The sequence below is a fragment of the Brienomyrus brachyistius genome, chromosome 3, assembly GCF_023856365.1.
Source record: "Brienomyrus brachyistius isolate T26 chromosome 3, BBRACH_0.4, whole genome shotgun sequence".
Classification (NCBI taxonomy): Eukaryota; Metazoa; Chordata; class Actinopteri; order Osteoglossiformes; family Mormyridae; genus Brienomyrus; species Brienomyrus brachyistius.
Window position 1 is genome coordinate 31,860,470 of NC_064535.1, and position 16,748 is coordinate 31,877,217.

At 42.6% G+C, this 16,748-nt stretch overlaps 2 protein-coding genes across 3 annotated transcripts; one reads left to right on the forward strand and one right to left on the reverse strand.

Annotated features, from left to right (window-relative positions):
- Positions 1–1,634: 1,634 nt before the first annotated feature.
- On the forward strand, positions 1,635–9,558 carry hal (histidine ammonia-lyase). The gene is made up of 20 exons (XM_049007103.1): positions 1,635–2,094; positions 2,241–2,301; positions 2,466–2,493; positions 2,601–2,675; positions 2,794–2,866; positions 4,017–4,083; positions 4,172–4,209; positions 4,440–4,565; positions 4,670–4,809; positions 5,006–5,053; positions 5,340–5,487; positions 5,739–5,834; positions 5,911–5,969; positions 6,432–6,512; positions 6,650–6,715; positions 6,826–6,991; positions 7,099–7,233; positions 8,017–8,125; positions 8,262–8,331; positions 8,881–9,558. The coding sequence occupies exons 1-20, from the start codon at positions 1,848–1,850 to the stop codon at positions 9,010–9,012; spliced, it is 1,965 nt and encodes a 654-aa protein (XP_048863060.1). The 5' UTR covers positions 1,635–1,847; the 3' UTR covers positions 9,013–9,558.
- Positions 9,324–16,055, reverse strand: amdhd1 (amidohydrolase domain containing 1). Of its 2 annotated transcripts, none has more exons than XM_049007126.1 (9): positions 15,754–16,055; positions 15,297–15,403; positions 15,112–15,176; positions 14,167–14,444; positions 13,412–13,637; positions 12,281–12,405; positions 11,870–11,963; positions 11,232–11,392; positions 9,324–10,848 (listed from the first exon to the last, which is right to left on the reverse strand). In XM_049007126.1, exons 1-9 carry the CDS (start codon positions 15,900–15,902, stop codon positions 10,743–10,745), a joined length of 1,311 nt encoding a protein of 436 aa, XP_048863083.1. In that variant the 5' UTR covers positions 15,903–16,055; the 3' UTR covers positions 9,324–10,742. The 2 variants fall into 2 exon arrangements, with proteins under 2 accessions (XP_048863083.1, XP_048863084.1); XM_049007127.1 differs by having other exon boundaries at positions 15,297–15,420; positions 15,754–15,893.
- Positions 16,056–16,748: the final 693 nt, after the last annotated feature.

A 16,748-nucleotide genomic window follows, 5' to 3' on the forward strand; every position in this document is an offset into this window, starting at 1 on the left:
GATCCGGGTTGCTGTCGTACTTTTCCTGTGACTGGAGCAGGGGTGGACACTCTGGGAGGTGAATCAGGTAAGCCGATCGGGGCAGCTCGAGTCTCCATGAGCTGAGAGACAAGAGACGTCAGGTGGTCAACCTGCTGCTGCAGCCTCTGATTCTCTGCGAGGTCCATGGTAAGGCGAAGTATTTTGTGGTGACGCGGAACAAGGGAAGAGGCAGACCCCGCAATGCAGGAGAAGGGTTTATTAAAGACAATGCTGGGTGCAACCAAAACCAATGGGGAAATCCAAACGGGTAGTCGAGTGGATGGCGGGAGGTCCAAAGCCAGGGAGATCAGTCCTATGGGTAGTAACGGGACGAGGAGACAATGGAACAGAACAGAGAATGCAGGCAGACCGGGAAGGCAAGGCAGGCAGGGCAGGCAGGAACAGGCAGGGAGGCAGGGACGACCAGGGAAGCAGGGCAGGTGAGACAGCAGGGCACAGCAAGGCAGGCAGGGCAATCGGGGAATACACAAGACAAAGAAAGTAATGGTCATTAGTATGGCAACAATACTTTGCAAGGTCGGGTAGTTTCCTTTCGCTTTAAGTAGCGGCGTGGTAATGTGGCAATTGCTTGCTACAGTGCTGCCCCATCCCTGTGGGCGTGACAGATCCTTGGGGATTTTTTGCCTCTCTTACGATCCTCCTCACTGTTTGTGGGGGCAAAATAAACTTGGGTCCTCTTCTGGGCAAGTTTCTAACAGTTCCAGTTGATGTCCACATTTTTATTATTGCCCTAGCAGTAGAAATGGGCATTTTCAGGCAGGAAGCTATTTTTCATACCCATTCCCTTATGAAGGTCAACACACTTCTCCCTCATTTGCAGGTTTGTATGTTAATTCTCTTATCTTTCCCATGTTGTTGGATGACTAAGGGAAAAATACAACTTTTCATTTAAATAAATTTATTCAAAGAAAAACAAATCCTTCATCAAGAAATAATTATTTTCAAAAAAACATATGTGCCACGATTATAGGCACCCTAGCATTTAATACTTTGCACAGCCTCCCTTTGCCAGTATAACAGCACTCAGTGTCCTCCTATAACATTTTATAAGGTTGGAGAATAATAAGCAGGGCATCTGAGACCATTCCTCTTTACAGAATCTCTCCAGATCATCCAGGGTCCAAGGCCCTCTCTTGTGCACTCTCCTCTTTAGCTCAGCCCACGCCCTGTATGTACTAATGGTCTGAACAAAATTGGGATTTTCAGATCAACTAGCTTGTTGTCCATGGAAGTGCCTTTAATATATTCTTACAAGTATAAATACATAACAAAGTAATGTGAGGAAGAGTATTAAGTGATACATTAACTCTGACAGCTACGAGGCTGGGAAATGAAGAATGACAGATTTTTTTTGCAAAACCTAGGTCAGTGCTGCCACCTACAGACAGATGCTATGAGTCTTGTAACTCATTCAACTGGCTTCAGACCCAAGTATATATGACTGCAGCCAGGAGCCGAGTGGGAGAGGCAGTGTCAAGTAGGAGGGGTTTATCACAAGGTGTAGGAGGGGTTTATAATGAGGGATAGGGTTAGAGTATCAGAACAGTTATAAACCCCTCCCACATTGTGCCTCCTGCTTGACATTGCCCCTCCCACTTGACATTTGGCTCCTCGCTGCAGTGACATGGCTCTCTTTAGACCTGCGAGTGTCCCAGTGTCGGTTGATTTAACTTGATACAAGGAGTGGTTTACTTGGCTACTTGTAAGTGGTGGCTCGGCCCCTTTGGCCGGATATCCTCACACGGTGGCAGGACCTTGGAGAGCGGCCGGTATCAATCAGAGCCACGGTACCCGCAGATCACGTTATGCCTCGCTTTACTGTTCATGTCCGGGACGAGTGGCTGACGGTGCCCTGCAAAGACCCCTCCTACACTATCCAGTGGTTGGGTTTGGAGGCCATCAAGCGCTACACGAAGAACAAACCAGACAACGGAGGAATCAAATCTGTAAAGGACATAAGCTTTGTGGCCAGGAGGTGCCAAGGACAAGGGCTGCTGGACCCCAGCGACACCATAGAGGATGTCCTGGAAAACAACGACTTTGTTGAACTGGGTAATCTGTAGGGTCAGAAGAAATGTGTCAAATCACCCATATTTAATGTTTTTACTGCAAAGTTTAAAAGACATTGCCCGCAGTCTGCTTTATGCATATACTATACAGTGTTATTAAGGTGTCTGATGTGACTGTCTCCCCTGCAGCGATCGATGGGGACACCATGTCTCCTGACTTTATCCCTTTCCAGCCAGGAGTCTCACACCTGTATCCTTTCTAGTTAAGCATAGTACTAATAGAATTTATAATAGTATTAGTACTAGTACTTCTTTGTGATTCTTGGATAGCTGTAGGTTGTGAGGATTATGGCACATTAAAATCTTTTTATCTTTTAGATTTTGCAAAGGTTTTTTCCCCTTAACAGCTCACAGAACAGCAGCATATCGAGAGCCAGAGAGTGTGAGACCTTCCATTTATTCATAAATCGATTGCATGTGGAAGTTTATTCATGTCTAATAGCAGCTTTATTGAACGAGCAATTCATTGCTGTTGTGTTTTTCCTCCAGTATCTTCATGTGGACGGCAACAATCTCACGTCATCAGATCTTGTGGATTTAGGAAAGGGACTGTACAAGATTAAGGTAGGTCTATTAGTCACATGCATCAAGACTCATTTATGTTTTCTTTTACTCATTTTAGTTTTATATGGTTGCTGAAGTGAGTGCAGATTAACAGGCGTCATCCCTGTGCCTTTTCCAGCTGGCACCAGAGGCAGAGACTAAGGTTGTGCAATCCAGGGAGCTGCTGGACGCTATTGTTAATGATCACAAAGGTATGATAAATGAAGGTGGTTTCCCAGCTCCTAGATCTTTTAAAATAGTTGAATTATCCTCAAGAAACAATGGAAAGTTTTTTTTAATACTTTCCAAATCAGATCACTGTTTGTCAGTGCGATGAGAAAAACTACAAATAAAGGACAAATAAATCTCTTTACACACAGTATATCTTCTTAAGCTGTTTTTTGTTTGTTTGTTTTGTTTTTTTCTAAAAAAAAACTGACTGTTAAACAACTGTTAAATAAAAATATTTATTGGGATGATAACTTTATAGTGAACGTGGTGTATTTCAGTTTGTTTACGGATGTATTTAAAAAAATAATTTCATGTGTGGTTTGAACAAAGTTTTCTTTAATGATTTTCACACTGTACTTTTAAAAAAAATCTTGCTTACAGTCTTTTCCAAAAAAGCCAAAATCACATAGTTATTATACGATTAGCTCGTCCTCAAATGCTAACAGCAAAATGTCAAAGAACATGTTTACCCAAGAGCAGAAAGAGGCTTTTATTTGTGACCCCAGATGTGACATCACCTCTGTACAGATCAAATGTGTGATCTTTGTATAGCCTGTGCGGATGCATTTCTTTAGGCGTTGCCTTATATAACCATCCAGAACTCAAAAAGTCTTTAAGTTTCTTATTAAAACCAATGAGATATTCGAATACACTTTCACCAGGTGAGATGGGTGAATGTTTCCATGTAGATTATCCTTAAAAACTGGTGCATCATTAGTTGATCTGTCTATTAGTTTAGGCTGGGAAAGTTTTAAGATGTCATTTGTTCACATGTAAATTAACCTGCTGAAGGATTAAACTTGCATTAAAAGTGTAATGATATGTTTATACCATTCAACTGTATGAGACAGAAGCTTCCTGAATGAAGGACACAAAGTTATCTGAAAATATGACTGATGTAGTCAATTTTTACTGAACTGTCTATTGTCTATAATATTATAAATTTAACATAGGAAATGGGAGTGACAGATCATAATCACTGGCAAGTAAGCATCAAGATAGCTCACAGTTACACTGGCAAAAGTGATACAGGGCATTAGAAAAAAATTACATTTATATTACTGTATGCACTATTGGTCCGTTTATTAAAAGTAATGTAGTGCCGAACTTGTAATACTGGCTTTCTTTTAGTTGTATACGGCATCACAACTGGGTTTGGGAAATTCGCCAGGACCGTGATCCCAGTCAGCAAGCTAAAGTGAGTCATTGGGCTGCCTTCATTTTTGCTGTAGTTAAAGAATTCAGAAGAGGTTTTCAGGAAGTTATGTTTGTTCTTTGCTTTGAAGGGAGCTGCAAGAAAACCTGGTGAGATCACACTCAGCTGGTAAGTCTCTGTTTAGTGCTTATTCTGTTACTTTAGGAAGAAGTATCAGTCAATCTGTGGGTAGAGTGTAAATGAAAGAATGTAGGTGTATTGTCATTACTCTCTCCTTAGCCTGAGTGTGCAGTGCAGGTCTGGTCACTGTAGTCTTCCTTTCATGTGTAAAGTCTATATTGGAGTATAAACTCCTGAATTTACCAAAGGTCACTGTGCTCTTTTTGTATGGAATGCAGGTGTAGGTGCTCCACTGAGCCCTGAGCGAACCCGAATGCTGCTTGCCCTGAGGATTAATGTCCTGGCCAAAGGGCATAGTGGCGTCTCCTTGGAAACACTGCAGAGGATGATAGATGCCTTCAACGGTGAGCCCAAAGCCCTCCAGCCACTGGTCGGGTCTGCATCTGGATGTATTCTGGGTCAGGAGTGGATGCATTATGGGTGACCAGTGCCCCAACTGTCCCCACAGCATCCTGCTTGTCCTATGTGCCAGAGAAAGGCACGGTTGGTGCAAGTGGAGACCTTGCTCCCCTGTCACATCTGGCTCTGGGACTGATGGGAGAAGGGAAGATGTGGTCGCCAATGAGTGGCTGGGCAGATGCCAAATATGTATGTTTTTATAAAAATCAATACTGACAACTTTGAATCTGAAGAAAAAGTATCATGGCCACCAAAGGCTTAACAGTATATAGAGATGTGTTGGCCAAAATCACAAGATAAAGATAAGATAATATAAGATCATAATCATTAGAAAATATATATGGTTAGAATTTTCTTGATATTTGTATTTGTATTACTTGTACAGGTGCTACAAGCTCATGGACTGAAGCCAATATCACTGAATCCCAAGGAGGTACTGCACTTATAATGTAATATCTATTTTATTTCTTCGAAGCTGTCAATATATCTGTGCAATTGACTGCTTCTGAAACAGAACTCTCAAGTTACAAATTGGGGTCAACTGAGTGAAAGGCTATAGACTATCACAAAAGGTTTGAACATTCACAAAATATTGCACAATGTTAGTGACAGTCCAATTATTCACTGAAAGGCTCCAAAATGTATTAAATGTTCTGGAGCTTAATACAATGTCCCTGGATACCCTGTGATTAACTGTTCATGTTAATACATCTTGACAGGGCCTGGCTCTCATCAATGGGACCCAGATGATTACATCCTTGGGGGCAGAGGCTGTAGAGAGGGCTCAGGCTATTGCCAGGCAGGCCGACATCATCGCAGCATTGACCCTCGAGGTGCTGAAGGGGACCACCAAAGCATTTGACAGCGGTGAGAGTCACTTGAGGTGTCAATCAGCTATTGTATGAACAATGGTAGCTAAAACTAAATTGTTATTTGCTTGTAGTTATGAAGTCCAGCAAGTATGGTGAACTGTAATGTTATAACAGTCCAAAAGTCCCATTGTACAATAAGTGCTTTTTCATTGAATGTCTAACTTAACTTTGGTGAGGGCTGAGGTGGTGGTATAAATGCACAGTTAAAAATAATTAATGGAACATCCATCCTTGCCACCCCCCCAGACATCCACAAACTCCGCCCACACCCAGGTCAACAGGAGGTGGCTCTCCGCTTCCGCTCCCTGCTGGACTCGGACCACCACCCGTCTGAAATTGCAGGTGAGTTCCCAGGGATGAGGTTCGTGTTTATCGACACTGCATGCCCAGGCCTACCTGAATGATGTCTCCTTTACAGAGAGCCACAGGTTCTGTGACCGTGTCCAGGATGCCTACACTATGCGATGCTGTCCTCAGGTAAAGTCACACCCATCATGGCCCTGGCTGGCATCCACTCCATCACCTGATGGAAGCCTTGGTGAGGTCTGGTCTTCAGGGTAGCACCTGGGAATTGTGTGTGGTTCAGCTTTTTAACTTCTGCATCTGAGGGGAGAGATGAAGCTTCAAAACCCACGGTGAGTGGGATTATGTGCCATAAATCTTAGTTTTACTGAACAATGAAAAGACAACATCACTGCTTTATCCATTTGTTACTTGGTTATTATTGGGTGACTGACACCGTCTGTCCTCATTATTGGGTTTTGAAGCAGAATTTATCCCATCTCTGCCAATCAGTGACTTACAAATACTGAGTAATGCGAATTTAAATGAAGGCAGCATCTCCATTTTCTTAACTTTTTAAAGATGAGCAAGGCTTCATTTGGAATAACAACCAGTCCTTAATGAAGCATCATTTCTATATTGTTTTATCTCTCCCAGGTGCACGGCGTGGTAAATGACACAATAGAGTTTGTGAAAAATATCATCAACACAGAAATTAACAGTGCTACGGACAACCCTGTATCTTTTTAAATTAGATAACAGATCACATGCTCATACTTGGTGTAGCATTCATGAAAATAGCCCAGTGGCATCTAGGAGTAATGGCGGAGTTGTGGATGGTTAGGTAGAAATTTGAACTTTGACCCAGGCCTCAGATGGTATTCGCAGAACGTGGAGAGACCATTTCTGGAGGGAACTTCCATGGGGAATATCCAGCCAAAGTAGGTCCTGGGAATTCGATGATGACTTATTTGTAACATGGTCCCAAAGTCAAAATGGTGCACATTGGAGGGTGTTTTTTTTATTACTGCATGTTGTTATTCTGCTCCAGGCCCTGGACTATCTAGCCATTGGCGTCCATGAGCTGGGCTCCATCAGCGAGCGCAGGATTGAGCGCCTGTGTAACCCCTCCCTCAGCGAGCTCCCTGCCTTCTTGGTCAATGAAGGTGGCCTCAACTCTGGGTTTATGATAGCACACTGCACTGCTGCCTCACTAGGTCAGCCTGCCATGCTTCCTGGGGGAAACCCTGCAGGCCTTTCACCTCCCGTTACCCACCGGTACCCATCTTCTCCCGCCCATTCACACCCAGTTCCATCTTTGCAGTGTCAGAGAACAAGGTTCTATGCCACCCGTCCTCCGTGGACTCTCTGTCCACCAGCGCCGCCACTGAGGACCATGTATCCATGGGTGGCTGGGCAGCCCGGAAGGCTCTGAGGGTGGTGGAACACGTAGAGCAAAGTGAGTGACTCCCAGGGTGCTGTAGCATCATAACTATTGATTCACTTCCATTGAATTCCTTTTCTGTATCTGTGAGAAAACTGTTCCCCAGTCTCCATATATGCTTAAATATTGAAGAATTTGAACCATCATGAATTAGGACAGTAAAGGAGACGAAAGATGGGCATCGGAAGTGGACTTGAGAAGAACCAGAACAGAACCTGCTGATATGCTGCTCCTCTGGTCTCTCTCATACACACCAGGATAACTTTTAAAATCCCTGACCATTTGACCTGAGCTGGTTATGTAAGCTGAATAATCTGAAAGGACACCGGTTTTAGCCAGTCAAAGATGTTCTCAATGTTCCCTAAAATGGTCCCGTTGTTACTGTAGCACTGCTTCCACTCTGTGGACTATGCCCTGAAAATGTGCCACTCTGGGGCAATGGGAAACTTAGTGTCTAACTGAAGCTAATGTGTAACACGAGGTGGAGGCTGGTCACAGGAGTATCACACGCGTCCGACTCAGCCCTTCGCTCAGGGGAAGTCGTTCCTGACCCCTTGATGAGTTAGCTATCTGCACGCTGGCTTTGTTTGTGAAGCAGGATAAGACTACATGTGTAACTTCTGTTTTTTGGCTGCTGTATGTTTGACTAACTGGATTGCTTCACAGTTGGAGGTTACACTGATCCCTCTACCCTCCCCATGGGGCAGTCTCCACACAACTGCCTATACACCCCGCCGTCCCCCCCCCGGACAAGTCATTCATTCATTCATTCAATAATCTGCCCTTTCCTCATGCCAGTCCTCTCCATTGAGCTGCTCGCTGCCTGTCAAGGGATCGAGTTTCTACGGCCACTCCGGACAACCACACCACTGGAAAAGGTCTACGACCTTCTGCGAACCATGGTCAGGTAAGTTCAAGAGGCGGCATATTTACACAAATTCTGGTTCCTGGGAGGGTGGGTTAATGATCCAGCCAACTTAGCTAGTAAACAAGCTTAACAGTGTATTGACCTCCTGCCCTCCTGGATCCTCCCCCTCTTTCAGGCCATGGATTAAGGATCGCTTCATGGCCCCAGATATCGAAGCCGTCCACCGGCTGCTGCTGGATCAGAAGGCAAGTGATAGACAAAGAGACGTCTGTCTGTTAAAAATGATAGGAAATCTATGGTGAGGACTGGCTTAAGTATCTGAGAAACTAATTTAATCATCACTGGAAATTAATTACTTGGGACATGTGCTTGGGATGCTTAAGATTTGATGTTAGCCACATATTACCTCCATTCATCCATCCATTTTCTAAACTACACACACATGTAAACCAGGCGGAGACTCAAACCCGGGTCCCAGAGTGTTAACCACTGCACCACCATGCTGCCCCTACGTATTATCTCAGATAATTAATTTTATTATATACTATTAAAGGGGTCAAAATTTAAATGAATTATCTAATGGGTCATTTTCCATGGTAATATAACAGTATATCCTTGATTGAAATTTATGAAGTTTTGGAGTGTAAGAGGGAACATTCTTGGGACATAGCATGAGTTGTATAGCATTGCATGATGTGAGGGTGGACCAGCAGAAAATGAGCAGGTAATTCCAGTCATTCATTCTGTTGCTATTTTCCTGCGAATGACTAAGCATGTTGGTCCTGCCCACACAGGTATGGGCAGTGGCACAACCATACATTGAAAAGTACCGCATGGAACACATTCCAGAGTCCCGTCCCTCCTCCCCAACTGCCTTTTCACTGGACCCTCCAGCATCCCCTAGGAAACGGGTTCGCCACGAGTGACAGCTCCTTTAATAACAACCTGTAAAGTGAAACATACGTTTCCCATCTTACAAGTAACATCCTCACGGTGCTGATGTGAATGTAGTCTATGTCGAGACTCAAGACATTTTGGTATGATGATAGCACATAATCTTGATCAAATTAAAGAAAATTTATGTTTTTGCTCAATTAACACTCATTCTGAACAAAAATGTTTAATGAGAGCTAGTTTTCTTGGCAGAAAAGCTAATAGCCAAATTGCCAATGTATTAGATTTAGAAGATGTGCACGTACCTCAATCAAATATGAAACAACAAAAAAAGATGATTGGATAGAAGTAAGGAATTGGACTTTATTTTAACAAAAGTTTGCTGTTACATAAAAGCCAATATATATTATTGCAAGGTTTGTTTGAAGCATTGTACAGTCTTCTTTCAACAGTAGTGCATTTCTAATTATGAACTGGTGGAAACTTTAAACATGATTTTGTAATTGAAAACATTTGAGGAGAGGCATCTCTCAGTTTTGGAAAAAAAAGATGTTCTCAATAAAGTGAGGATGAACATAGATGTTGTCCTGTGCGTCATGGATCAGCAAACTCAACTAAATCAATAAACACAATTATTTATGAACTACAATAACACCATCACTGCAATGAACAAGCGTTTGAGAAGCCAGAACTTTCCAGAAGAATGCTGTGTGTACAGTCACTGGGGGAAGATATTGATGACATAAAATAATATTAAAAATAAAAATACTAACATGGATATGGGATTCATTCGTACTGTACTTCAAAGCCTCATATCCTAGAGGCATTATGTGACCATGTTTACTGTGGTCCACTGACAACCCCAACACATCTTTGATGGTTGTTCAAGGTTCAATAACTGTAGCCTGTGATCCACAAGCCCTGGCTAGTGCTGGTACAGAGTCTACACAGATCTCAAAGTGACTTCAAGATATGCTGATTCAGCACACAGAGAGACAATCAGTAACTAGTGGTGTGATTATTGACCCTTTTCAATGGACCAATGTGAGGTTTTTTCCGGTGGCTGGAGTGCCAATCCTGCCACCAACCCCCAAGTTTTTCCCTGTAAGTTGGAGGACCTCCTTATAGGGCTGGATGTAGAATCACTCTGGACATTAACAGGATTTGAACCAGCAAATTTCCAGTTGATGGCTATGAGCGCCCACTCGATACATAAGCCCCATAAAAATCATGAAAAAACCCCATAGAAATCATGAAAATGATCAATGGGGAGTAAGAAAATGCTGCCTGTGATTGATAACTCATGACTCCCACCCACTGTAGACTTCACTGTAGGATCTGTGCCATCAGTAATGTCACTCCTTTTTGTCACTGTACAGGATCTATAGCTCTCTCACAGCACACCTGACAGTGGAAATAGCTCAGTCTTGCAGAAACTTAAAAACCAAAAATGACATTTTAAACCTGGCCTGCACAGAGTTAGCCACTCCAAATATCCAAGTTTTCATTTCTTGTTTTTAATTAAGATTGCTCAAGGATAACAGAAATTACCAAAATGTATTTCATTTTTCAACTGTGAATTTATCGACAGTGCTTCAAAAGTGAGGTTCCTATAGTACATCACTTACAATCACAAACATTGTGCATTGCAGACAGCAAAATAACAGAAACATTGTATTTGCATTTTTAAAAACTGCTATTGATGAATCAAAAGATGGGCTGTGTGAAAGCAGTAATACCACCAAAGTTGGTACTGAAATGTTCAGTAGGACATTGTGTTTTTATTTTCATACACAACTTCCCCTTTTATAATAACATACTTGATGAGCTCTTGGTGTCCTCCAAACTGGTATATTAAGTGCTCCCACCTACAAAAGAGTTAAGGATCAGGAAATCAGCATCAGTGTACAAGCCAAAGGAAGCACCAAAACAATTTGGTTGAGAGATAAATTAGTCATTTGAATGATTTCATTGAAAGAGAAACACACATAACGGGGTGGGTTTCATTTATCCAACAAGTGTTTATTCAATTCCATATGCTTCCTGGTAGAGCAAATCACCCAAAGATAATTATAAGCATTTAAATGGGTGACTTTGAGGTGTGGCGAATATGATACAGCCATCTCTGTGTAAAACACGCTATACCACCTGTGACACAGGTTTCAAGGAGGATGGGCAGCATGGGGAAGATGGATAGCATGTGGAGGATAGACAGCATGGCAAAGCGGATAGGAGCATATGGGGGCCATACCGGGGGCAGTCGACAATGAGCAAGTTGGCTTCCTTGCCAGCCTCCAGTGAGCCATGGCTGTGCGAGCGGCCCAAAGCGTATGCGGCATTTATGGTGGCGGCAGCAAGCACCTGGTCCATGGACAGTCTCATGTTGACGCAGGCCAGATGCATGACCATGGGCTGGGGGGAGGGAGACATTATAAAGCCATTATGGAAGCACAACTAGCACCTCACCCTCCAGTAAACACAAATGCAAGGGGCCTGGTGAGGGTGTCCATTCTTACACTTACAGTATATTATATCACTGCTCTGTAGCCTGGAAACCCCAAGCTGTGTGGAACAGTCCCTAGTGCTCCTAACTAATGCAGAACTCTTCACTGAACTAAAGGGGGTCAGAGACATAATTATCTGTCCACAGAACCAGGAAGCAAGCAGAGCCGCAGATATGAAAGCAGGATTCACAGAAGCCTATTGCTTATCCAGAACAGATGATGGTCGTTAGGTTAATTAACCATGAACATTAGACTAATTAATCATGAACATTGTTTTGATGAAGCAAGCTTTGAAAACCTGATACACCAAGAAAAATACCGGTGGCGGACACCCCAAGCCAAGTCCCATGTGGGATAGCAGCCCCAGCCACAATGAGACAATCACCATAGAGCAGCAGTAGGCATTAGGATTGAAGTCACTGCCCAGGGCCACAATGACTCCGGCGTCCAGCATGTCTCTTGCTCGCGGCTGAGGAAGCCTGAGCGACAGACATAATCCCAGCCCTGTACATTATGGCTGTTACAACTAAAAAAGCATTAAATGTACCTGTGTTTAATGTCTGAAATTGACATTGCCCGTTAAGATCCCATTAGGGGAACTCTGCTGTTGTAATATTATCCTGAATCATTGTGATAAATTAACTACGTCTATAAACATGTGGTTTTACAAAAAAAGATCCACTGATAGGGAATAACATTATTTTACATGTATCTTTAAAATTATTTACTCAGTTAAGCAGAAAATACAGTGCCTAGGGTGGGTAGTGCATCACGTTGTCAATACACTTTCCCATACCTTAAGATGTAGGCTGTAGTGGGCAGCAGGACTGCAGCAGTCTTGGCCTTTGCCATGGCTGCTATCCCCTCATCTGTCACCTCCTCCAGGTGGCTGATGGCCAATGCACCCAGCTGTGCCCCTAGCTGTGAGACACATATCGACATCATTGGGAGACGCAGAAAGTCCTATTTATCTATATCTATCAATCAATCAATCAATCAATCTATGAACAGATTTTTGAGATTTGAAAATTCAGTACTAGACATGGAGTGTGTCTCATGTAAATCCTTTATATCAGTCCACATAGACAAAGACACTTGCAAGAACAGCGTCCATGGTAGAGCTGCAGGGCAAAAACCACTGCTAAAGAAGAAGAATATCTAAAATTACATCATAAAATTTGCAATAAAACATGTCAAAAGTGGAACTATTTGGGAAACATTGGTCCTGCTACATCTGGCATAAAGCTCACACAATGTTCTACACAAAGAACATTATGCCAAAGTCACACATGGTGGAGGTAGTGTGATAGTGTGAGGATGCTTTGCTGCTTCAGGGCCTGGCGATTTGCCATAATTCAGGCATGCGTGAATTCAGCTGCCTACCAGAAACTACTGAAGGCAATATCCAGTCATCTAAAGCTAAAGTACAACAGGGTTATGCAACAGGACCACAAACCTTAGCATAAAAACAAGTTCATGTCTGAATGGCTGAAAGTAACAAAATAAAGGTTTTGGAGTGGCCTAGTCAAAGTCCTGACATTAGCCCCATTAAATGTTGTGGCAGTCTAGACAAGTCTAGAAAAGAGTGGACCACAATTTCTCCACAGCAATACCAGTCTCCTCTTAATGCAAGTTCCGGATTGCAGTTGCTACTGGTAAAGGTGATTACGTTTGTCAGTTGCTTTGTCACATGGATGATATAAGTGTTGGTGAATTATTTTCCTTCAATAAATCAAATGATCATTTAAAAATGGTGCGTTGTGTTTACTCAGGTTGTCCTTTGTATTATACTGAATTTGTTTGAAAATCAGACACGATTCAGTGTTATGGATAAGCAAAACACTTTATCACAACACTATACTGTATGTAAACCCCGCAGAGCTGCTCATTTATGTTCTGTGCATTTATTTAACTGAGCTGGGTCTACCTGGGCAGAGTTCATGGGATGCAGCTCATCTCCATGGAAGTTTAGCTGCAGGCCCATGTCCTTTCCGGCCTGGAGAATGGTCCGAGTGGAGTCGAGGTCGAACACGCCCTTCTCACAGAATACATCAATGTTGTCCACTTGGAGCTCACCCTTCGTCATTTTTTCCTGCAGCCGAGGCAGCTGGACATGTACAATGTCTTCCACGGCCTCTGCCGGGGTCTTCCCCCTGCCGCAGAAATGGCACACGCCCCCAAAAGCGCCAACCCTGGTCATACCACTCACACACAGTAGTGCCGCCTGGCTCATGGTCAGGGCATTAGATGCTGTTTTTCCATGCTGGTTAGTGTGGTGTATATTCATTGCACCACCCACTGGATAGAGCATTCAGAGCAACACAACCAGTAATTAAAGACCTTGTAATGCTATGCAATACTTAGTATCATTCTCTGGACTGTTATTTTTTATTGTCATTTATGATTTAATTTTACTATTTATTACTGTCCAAATGTCTTGTCTAAATTTGTGGTATGGTACTACTGTAAACATGCAATTTTCTTCAAGATTAATAAAGTATCTATCTATCTATCTATCTATCTATCTATCTATCTATCTATCTATCTATCTATCTATCTATCTCTTAGATGTTTTATCAGGGAAGATTAATTCTTAAAAACAAGTGCTGTGGAATGTCAACACCAAAATGCCTTTTTAAGCTGTATCCAGCTGTCTGGGTGGGGGGTGGGCGTTTGAGGTACCTGGGCACAGAGTGTGCTCCACAGTAGGTGGAAGAGATGCAAATAGGTGATACCAAGCGAGCCCTCTCAATCACCACCAGCATCTTCATCTCTGTCTCCAGGTCCAGCCCATAACCGCTCTTACACTCCACCAGGGTGGTTCCGGTCCGAAGCATACGAGTCAGCCGTTGCGTCAGGTCCACCAGCAGCTGCTCCTCAGAAGCCCGGCGAGTGTGTTCCACTGTGAAGTGGATTCCACCTCCAGCCTGGTGGACCTCCATGTAGGTGGCTCCTGCGAGCTGTGGGAAAGCCGGGCTGACCAGGTGAAGGCCCAAACCACATACCCATACAATATAATCTGAACTTCGCCACTGGTGTTGTCCTTCACTGTTATAACTGAGATGTTCTGTTATGGGATGGGAACTTAAATGTGCCATCAGGTTCACACCTCCCTGGGAGCTGGCAGAAATATACCCATAGACTTTAGAGAGCTTTTCACTGTTATTCCTGATCATTGTTACACATAAAAAAATCAACTCTTAAAATATTCATCATTTAGTTGTAGTATAGAATCCACCTCCACCCAAAAAAATAAATAATAATTTTAATTAAGTGTTCTCATTCATTTCCATTACAATCAGGCCCCCTAGTAAAGACTTACCCCTCCCCCCCTTTATATAAATCTCTAGTGATGCTCCAAGAATTACAACAACAGATATGCAAATCAGTGGGCTAGGTTTAGTTTCAACACTGGTAGGAACCAAAACAGCTCTGAGTCACCGGCCCCAACCCACAATATTGGTGGGGACATGTTCCTACTATCCATACCAAAAACCATGACCTTGATTCAAATGAATGTTACATGTATGATGGAGGATGCTATTTTTCAGTACAGGTTGAGTGCATAAACAAAAGCTCATCGCCATGCGAAGCAAATGATCTGATACTCTAGTTTCGGCGGTCTACCTTCATGGCGAACTCATGAACTCTGTCCCCTGCCCACACAGGGTGAGTGTGGGCATCGATCAGTCCTGAAAGTAAATACGTGTGCAATCAGATCTAGTCACTGTCAGAAAATACAAAAACCATAATCTATCTATCAATGCGCCCAACCCGACTGTTTCCCAGCCTCTGTGTGTCAGGATACATGCCTGGTATGACAACCATGCCGGAGGCATCAATAACGGTGTCAAAAGATGCCCCTTTATACCTAGCGTCGATCGCGTCCACGGGACCCACCGCTTTCAGCAGCCCGTCTCTGGAAGAGCAGAGATTCTGGAAGAGTTGGCATAGAATAATCCAAAAAATACATCCCATAGTCTACATTTTGCAGAGTATACATCTATAAACATTTCAAAATATAACCTTGCTTTAGAGTACAAATGCGGCATACCCAAAAGTACATAATAAATTAATAATCCCCCCAAATAAATAAGATAAAACACATCAATTTCCTCGATCTTTTCTCTTGCCACGTTTATGCTGTTATTTCACTCAGCATGTTAAGATACATTAAAAATGTGACATGCACAACGACACTAAAAGGAGGATTGAAATAAACAAAACAAATCAGTGCAAAATTCAAAAGAATGGACACCGTTCTCTTACTTCCCGATAATCAAACTTCCATTTTCGACTACGGGCAGTTTTTGCATTCCATCTTTGGTTAGAAATCTCTCTCCACGGTTGCAAACTAAGACTACTTGCTTCGCATTTTTGACAAAAAGACGAAAATCGTTTTCATGTTTAACAGACATGGTTTGGCTTTTTAGATTTTAGTATCTACTGTAACTGAAGCCCGGCTAGTTGAAACCGACTGCGCGTTTTCCCCTTATGCACTGGACTTTGAAGTGGGCGGGCGTTTGAGAGATTTTCATTTTGACCAACTGATCAAATTCCCTAAAAAAGCGACATTTTGGTTTTACAAAAAAAATAAAGAACTCTTTATGAATAACAGTACTACTTCAATACTGCAACTAATTCTACTGTTTTTCTATTAACTATTTCCAAGAGCAGATATAGCATGAGCGACTGAGCCAAATTATCTGCCAGATTTTGACAAACCATAAACTAATGCAAATCCCTGTGGATAAAGATCGGAGACTGAGTAAGTGGAGCGAAAGTTATATTATCCGAACGGTATCCGAATGTCTAACGTTTCGAAATTTTGAAATTAACGGCGGGTAGATTAATGAGGTCGCTAAAATATACTTATAGTGCCATCACTGGGCCATTATGAAATCGGCAGCACATGTACTATATGGTGCAAGCCTGGTGCATAGTTACTTTTTTGAATATGTATTCAGTTACACTTACTCGCCGTTAGTCCAAGCACGGTGCAGGTACATAGTAATTCTTTTACTTTCACAGATACCGTTCTTGCTTTCCTATGGCATGGACATACATAAATTCACTTTCCTCGGAAACAAAGATAATTTGCAACTGCCTATTCTGCCTATAACTTAGGGTCACCCTGTATGCAGGTAAGAGCACTTTATCAGGCCATTTATCTGGTATCCCTGGAGCAACAATAATATAATAATAATAATAATAACAATAATAATAATAATACTTTGCTGTGGACAGGATTCAAATCAGAGGCC

What these genes read in the sequence shown, in the direction of transcription:
- amdhd1 (XM_049007126.1), bottom strand. Translation starts at nt 15,902, where the DNA reads ATGTCTGTTAAACATGAAAACGATTTTCGTCTTTTTGTCAAAAATGCG. An exon ending in CGGCATGGTTGTCATACCAG is followed by an intron (nt 15,177 to 15,296) that starts GCATGTATCCTG and finishes ATTTACTTTCAG; the next exon opens with GACTGATCGATGCCCACACT. An exon ending in ACTACAGCCTACATCTTAAG is followed by an intron (nt 11,964 to 12,280) that starts GTATGGGAAAGT and finishes TCTGTCGCTCAG; the next exon opens with GCTTCCTCAGCCGCGAGCAA.
- hal (XM_049007103.1), top strand. Translation starts at nt 1,848, where the DNA reads ATGCCTCGCTTTACTGTTCATGTCCGGGACGAGTGGCTGACGGTGCCC. An exon ending in TATTGTTAATGATCACAAAG is followed by an intron (nt 2,867 to 4,016) that starts GTATGATAAATG and finishes GCTTTCTTTTAG; the next exon opens with TTGTATACGGCATCACAACT. An exon ending in ACAGTGCTACGGACAACCCT is followed by an intron (nt 6,513 to 6,649) that starts GTATCTTTTTAA and finishes CCCAGGCCTCAG; the next exon opens with ATGGTATTCGCAGAACGTGG.